Raw genomic sequence first — 7,588 nt, 5'->3', positions numbered from 1 at the left:
AATACAAAGCAAGATTCATTTTCCTTTAGGACAGTACAACCACCACAAAAGCAAAATAGTAAGCTAGAACCATTGAATGCTGGAGTGATCAACGAGAGTAGTTTCAAGCAGTATCTCACTCAAAGCATGTGAACACAATGGAGGAGACACCAGAAATGAACACATGAAAGGTATAGACTTTTCTAACCTCTTTAGCATCGGAAGCACTCTGAGGAGGAGGAGGAGCAGTGGTAGCGAAATAGTCATCATCTTCATCGTCACTGTCGATATCGGCCCAAGCCTTAGCCTTTAGAGGAGTAGGTGACCAGAAGACCTGTGGCTCAGGCTCGGAGGAAGCTTTGGCCTTATCGGACTGCTTCTTCTTCTTCCTCCGAGTATCCAAAGCGGCGAACAAGTTGGTGTTCTGAATCGGCTTCATCGATCCTTCGTCTCTCCTGTTTCCTCCACCAACCATCTCTTCTTCTCTCTCGAACAATCACGATTCAGATAAGCTAAAAGTGTGTTCCTTTACGAAACCCAGTAACCGGAAATTCCCGATTTCAGCTGGAAGATTCGATCGAAAGGATGGATCGAGCAAGTATAAGCAACGAGGAAGAGATAAAGGATGTTTTTATTTTGATAAGCAAACTCGTTGAAACTTTGATCTGACGGGCGGCGATTCTGGATAATTAGGTTTACAGATCAGAAACGACAAATTAATACTGGCGATGAAAGAAGTATAATTTGAAAGGGAAGAGAGAAGCAGAGCTTGTGGGAAGCGCAATGCTCTTTTATCGAATCGTATGTACGTTACTATAAAGAATGTTATGGATTAATAAAATCTGAACCGTTTAATTAGTAACGCGCCGAGATCGGACGGGTATCTATTTTTCTTTTATAATGCTGATTTATTATGATATTACAATTATGAGAAAGTTTACATAAACGATTCGACAACCGACAATACTACTTGCTTTATGAGGATCTACGTCTAACTACATCATCCGAACCATCCTATGAAAATCTCCTAATCTGATTTACTTAAACCATGTTGAAGATATTTTTGATCTGATATTCATTTTTCTTTATTTGGTCTTTTTTTAAATGAGACTAGACGGAACCACACAACAATGTCTCCAACTTTGTACAAGATGAACAGATCCAGTTGAGAATTTACACATCTTGTGAAATTTATATATCAATGGCAAAGTTCACAGTAGAAGGAGTTAGTGTAGGAGGAAACGAGATTTCTGTGACATTGAACAATTGTGTATCTTTTTATCTGCGATCATTGTTTTGTAAACTTACATATATAGTGAGATATGTTCTGTTCTGCTTTGTTCTTTTGCAGCGAGGCAGAAGAATCTATTTCTTTATTACCGTTGTTTTCTTCATTATTATCATCTTTTGAATTAGTTCAACACGTCGAAAAAAAGAAGGAAGACCGTAATATGAAAGATATCAAAAATAAAACTGTAACACAATTGTTATTTTCTTAGTTAGAAAATATATAAATGATCATCTTCTCGGAGAGCATCAAGCTGTTCAATATGTGCTCCATCAACCATCACAATCGTACTTCCCCGTTTCCCCAACTTCTTCTCTGCATCCACCATATATATTGATAAAGTTTATAACTTACACTCCAGAACTGATACAGAATCTATAGACGTATATATATACCAAAAATATAAAGATGAAAAACATATGAGTAGTTGAAGATTGAAACTGACCAGCAATGTCGAACAGAAGTGGGAGAGAATCGGGCAAAATGATAAGTCTACCACTTGAATCACCATTCTTGTTGTTATCTTGATTAGGAGGATGCCCATGAATTATCACTCTCTTGGGAACTCCCTCTCTTTTTGGCACTTCCTCTGCATTTAAATTTTCATCTTTATTTATTTTTAAAAAAAGGTTAGAACATATAATTTTTTACTGTATAAACTTCTTTTTTTTATCAAAATAATTTTTTCTTTACAAACTATGTTCCCAATCTAGAGAGAAATGTTTCTTACTCATTTCATTCTCATCTCTCGAGACCATAACTACCTCCTCATTGTTACTTTGTTGTGGTTCTTCCGTCTGAACCGTTTCCTTTCACAAAATAATATGGACTTATCGCAAAAACAATTGATAATGAGGACTATGCATCATGTTATATGTGACTTGAGGAAACGCACCTTGGCATCTGCATTAGATAATAAATCTCTAAGAAAAGGGATTTCTTTCTTCAACTCATCATTTAATTCCTTGAGATACTGAAAATAAGAAGAAAAAAAAACAGTACTTACGTTACAAAGCAATAGTTGTTAATGTATTTTAAGTTTTTTTTTGTTTGTAACTATGTATTTTAAGTTCATTGAATCTATATATAGAAAGTTTGTTGAATTTACAGCCATGAAATTGGTGATGATCATTTTGGAGTTGTCGATATCAGATTGGACCATTTCTTTGAACTTATGATGACTGATTCGGATAACTTGTGAAAGTCTCCTTGTCCTCACAGAGAAAGGCTGAGGAATGTTGAAGACAACTCCAATCTCTCCTACCATATCCCCTGGACCTAACTTAGCCAATACCTTCAACACCATATATGTATAGATCAACTCTTACATCTCTTGTTCAGTCTTTGAATCTAATTAAATGTGTTTTCAAAATTTTGATTAAACGAAAGGTATATATTTAGATTACCTGTTCACTCGCACCCTTGGATCTAATTATCTCCTGTGATTTCAATTTTTATTTTTATCAACTGAAGTCTAATTATATATATTGAATATATATTGAGTATGTTGAGGACATACCACTCCTCCAGATACAAGTATGTAGAAATCCGTTGGAATCTCATTCTGCAATATTATCTCCATCTTTGGCGGAAAATACTCTGCTTTTATATGTGAAACCTACAACAACAACAGTGAACCATTAATTAATTACTGACTTCTTTAACAAGGAACAGCAATAAATGGAATAGTTTATGAATCACCAGCTGGATGATGAGGCCATCAGGGAGTCCTTTAAAAAGATAAGCATTCTCGATCACGGAGCAGAATAAATGTTCGTTAATGCTTGATCTTATGGCCTTAGGTAAGTCTTGGAGAACCTCTTCTTGCTTTAACTCAGCAGTCTTGAACTTGAGCTGCATATGTGCAAGCATCTGCTCCCTCATCATATCAGGTAACTTATTCTTGCTCGTGTACCGCAGTATATGATTGATCGCACTCCTCTGACCAGCAAGAAGGTTAGTACTTGTTAAGTTGTACCTTTGGTGGTTTGAATGGAAAGAAATCAATAATGAAAGAGGTGATGCTACCATGGTGAATGTACGTAGAGCGCTATGGACAACAAGATTGGTCATGTTACCAATGAGATAAGCAGTTAGACCAATGTTGAAAAGCATGTAGAACATGTTGAATGTCTTCTCACGGGTATTAACGGCATGCAAATCGCCATAACCCACGGTGGTGAGTGTGACAATGGACCAGTACACTGAGTAAGTGTAGCCTAGTCACATGCTTCTCTCCTTGAAATCCTCAACTTGTGATCCTATCCATGTATCTACGGGCTTTGGATAATGGTAGGCCATCCAGAATAAAATGCAACCCGCCGTGTGTACCCAAAATATTGTAACCTAAAATTTAAATTATTTAAATAGATTACTTACATCTACCAAGTTATATAACAAGTATGTGGATCACACATGTCTTGAAGAACTTACGCAAAGAAGCTTAATGACTCTGACCACGAAGTAGTTGAAATGTGTGTCTTTCTCTAGTCTGAAAAAAAAAGTTACACTTGCAATATGAGGTCTCTTTATAGTCTAGTATACTGTCAAAACATATACTTATGTTTGTTTTTTTGTGCACGAAAACATATACATATGTTTTTTTTTTAAACATATACATATGTTGATAAGCAAATTAATGTTTAATTCTATAATACAGTCATTATATAAAAAAGTGTATATATATACATGCAGTTAGAAGAAACCTTTTGAAGAGTTCGGCTACACGACGGAGACGCCAGAGGCGGAGCAAATTAAGGAAGCCGAAAGCTTGGCCTCGTCCGATATTTCCGGTTATCGCTTTATAAATTGACTGAATTGGTAACGTTGATAAGACGTCCATCACAAAGGCCACGCTCTTCAAGTACCTGATAGTTAATCGGTTTCACATATTATATAAATTCTCAATTAAATATTTTTATTATATTAACAAATCTATGGTGTAACTATTACCGTTTGGCGATGAGCTTGTGGTCGTCGACTATGAGGTAAGTAGAAGTATCCAAGTAGGCAACGAAAAAAGTGAGGACGATATCGACGGCGAAGAAGAAGTCAACGACGAGATCAATGGTCGGAATAGCTCCATCAGCAGCTTTCTCGAAAGCTAACTCGAAGAGAGATGCCCATGCCGAATAACCCACCAAAATCACCAAAAGCAATTCCCACAACCTGCCATTTTTTATATAAATATTACTCTAGTATATTAATATTGTGAAGTGATTTTATTTTTACAAAATGTTGATTTTGAAAAGGATTTAATATGATCGGTGGTACACCTGACACATTCGTAGAAGTTATATATGCTGATTGACTCATTACCAGAACTGACATATGGATGCGGCGGTATATTTTCTAAGAGATAAGTTTATTCAAACAAAAATGAATATGGAAGTTATAAGCTATAATCAAATAATTTATTCAAATAATCAATATATATATATATATATATAGATTATAAACATATATATGATTTAATCGTATTTTTTCTTTAAGTGTTTTTGTATTTTTACGTTTGATTCATAATTGTTTACAACATAAGGTCTTATCATCTCGTATATGTAATTAGAAGTAGTAAGAATATTGCAACGATAATAACCTGTAACGACGATCATAAGGAAGCACGATGAAAGATTTGGAAGAAGGGTTATTATCGTTTTCGATGACCGTCCCAAACGCAGGCAAGAGACTGCTAGAAACTGACGTTATGTTCCCCACATCTTTGCTCGACCTTCTTCTGAACAGTAACGATGACGGCGATCTCTGCTCCGACGTCCCTAACGCCGTGGAAGACCTTCCTCTTCTCAACAACAACGGTACCGGCGATCTCGCCTCTGAAGTCGTCATCGACATTTTTTTCTCCTTCTTCTTATCCCTCTTTCACGCTTGGTTTTGCCTCTCTCACTCTATCTTGTCATTTATATTATTGTTTCCTTTGTTACTTTTTAGATTACAAACTTACAAGAAGGTGGTGAGCTAGTTGCGTTGACTTTATATACTTCTTTTTTACCTAATAATGTGTGGGAACATAACTTTTGTAACCAGTTACTATTGCTAAACCTAAAACACTACAACATTACCATTTAATGAATTAGAGTTGATTGATCGCTGCTATGTTAGCATTATGAAAAGATCTCAAAGATTTTGTAACAATGTTTTTGCTTATTTTTTCTAAATTATTACATTTATATGTCTCATGTAGTCATGCGTGTATTTAATGCGACAAACGGTGTAATGATATGCTCGAGGTCTACAATACAGCTAGAGATAGGATAATGTTCTTTTTCGTACGAAAAAAAGTATTTAAAGTTTTGAGATTCTCAAAGTCAAATCTTGACGTAGTTGTTTGCTTAATGATGTCATCTGACAAAAATAGTAATGTTGAAAACAATGCCAACAATAGCAAATATATACTATTAAAATAAGATACACAATGTATTTTTTTTTCAGTAATCGTGAATAAACAGGTCTTAAGCACATGACCGAGCTAGCAACCTATCAGGTTGACAAGCAGGGCCGGCTTAGATAGTAGGGCCGGGAGTACGACCGCCCCAGGGCCAAGGGTCTAAATTTTTTTTTTGCTTCTTTTTTTTATAATTTATTTGAAATTGTTTAACAAAAACAGATATACATATATTTTGACTAAATTATATATTTAAAACTACTTTTTGTTTAGAATTTGTCATATGATATAATGAAATAATTTTAATCATTAGGTTCAATTTTAATTTTAAACTAGTTTTTGCAAGAAAAATTATCTAAAAGCTATATTATTATTTTTTGCCCAGGGATCCTAAATATGTTTGAGCCGATCCTGTTGACAAGTAAAGTTACAAATAAACGAAAGTGTTGACTGTGACTGGAGAGACCAGAGAGGTTATCTTGTGTGTTCATGGCCTGGTGAGAGCAAAAGCAACATACAAATGGTATCAATGTGTCATGTGTACGAATAGATGCGGCTAATGGCTAGAAGCCGACGTGAAGATTGTTTCTCCACATTGCATAAAATATCTTAGTGAACAAAAAAATTTTAGTTGCATAAAATATATATGAAAAAATAAATAGACAAAAATTTAATGATGCAAAATCCAACCCGTCTTGTTGAGTGTTACTATTGCTAAACCTAAAGCACTAAACATTACCATCTAATCAAAAGTTGATTGATCGCTGATTTTGTAAAATTTTCTGAAATGTCAGCTTGATTCACGACTCATGTGTATGTTTAATGCGACAAGGGGTAATGATATAATCGGTGTCTACAATACAGCCAGAGGATAATGTTCTTTTTAGTACATAAACGTATTTTAAGTATCAGAGTTGAAATACTGATATTCTCAAAAGTCAAATCTTGATGTTGATTTTTTTTTGTTTTTATTAGATTGTTGACACCTGACAAAAATAGTAATGCTGAAAACAATGCCAACAATAGTAATAACTATATTAATAAAATAAGAGACACTTGTACATTTTTTTAATACATAGCATTTTAGGGGCAATTTCTTGGTAACATGTCAAGTGTCGAACTGACCATATGTAAAATCTACTATACAAAAGTAAACCAGATGCAACAATCCTTTGTCATTGACGATTCTTCTCTAATATAGTTCTTTTCTTCTTTTCAATGGTTTCAAATTTCTCCAAACTAAAGATGAGTCTTGGCAAGAAGATCATCAATTCTCATCAGTTATGGACTCTCTGGACGTGTGTGCTCTTCTGTACTATATGAGTTCAACGAGAAGTGGCCTATACTGCTCCAACTACAAATACTTGTGTGAATTATATACAGCTCCATTTACACCCTTAATTCTATTGACATGCATTGATTAAACTATATACACAAAAGCTTCATTCGAATGAAACGACGATTCTTTCTTTTGGAATACTAAGCTTTTAATACATAAAACATCTGCCTTCTTATCTATTTTTTTAGATTGCATACATGCCACTAATTTCCAGACAAAACAGCCTTCCTTTTATTTGGAGTTTGATTTTGTGTCACTTTGAGATACCGTGGATTAGGGGTGACAATTTTTACAAACCGAGTTTGACTATTTTAAACCAGATAAAAATCAGAACCAATTTATGAAGTAATCCAAACACAATGATATTCCTATACCGAATTTTCCAAACCAAAACTGAATCAAACTCAATATTATGAAATGAAAAGGGAATCAACAAAATTCTAAAGTTGATCTTTTAACTATATACTAGATTTTGACCCGCGCTTTGGAAGCGCAGAATATTTTACGATAAAAAATTTCACTAATAATTTAACAAATATTTTGGTAATTTTTAAAGAGTGTGTATTTAAAATATTTTTGCATT

The 7,588-nt window shown here is 34.3% G+C and overlaps 1 protein-coding gene across 1 annotated transcript; it reads right to left on the bottom strand.

Annotated features, from left to right (window-relative positions):
* Window positions 1–1,347: 1,347 nt before the first annotated feature.
* LOC130507307 (potassium channel KAT3-like) lies at window positions 1,348–5,217 on the bottom strand. The gene is given in 13 exon segments (XM_057002018.1): window positions 1,348–1,582; window positions 1,713–1,856; window positions 1,998–2,076; window positions 2,163–2,240; window positions 2,376–2,561; window positions 2,674–2,706; window positions 2,787–2,885; window positions 2,969–3,208; window positions 3,296–3,613; window positions 3,701–3,758; window positions 3,973–4,134; window positions 4,220–4,435; window positions 4,863–5,217. Coding segments are annotated over 13 exon segments (1,971 nt in total). The 5' UTR covers window positions 5,117–5,217; the 3' UTR covers window positions 1,348–1,478.
* Window positions 5,218–7,588: the final 2,371 nt, after the last annotated feature.

This window comes from Raphanus sativus, unplaced genomic scaffold (assembly GCF_000801105.2).
Source record: "Raphanus sativus cultivar WK10039 unplaced genomic scaffold, ASM80110v3 Scaffold4307, whole genome shotgun sequence".
In the NCBI taxonomy this organism is placed as follows: Eukaryota; Viridiplantae; Streptophyta; class Magnoliopsida; order Brassicales; family Brassicaceae; genus Raphanus; species Raphanus sativus.
The sequence above is the reverse complement of the archived record's forward strand: the minus strand, read 5'-3'. Positions and strand labels throughout refer to the sequence as shown.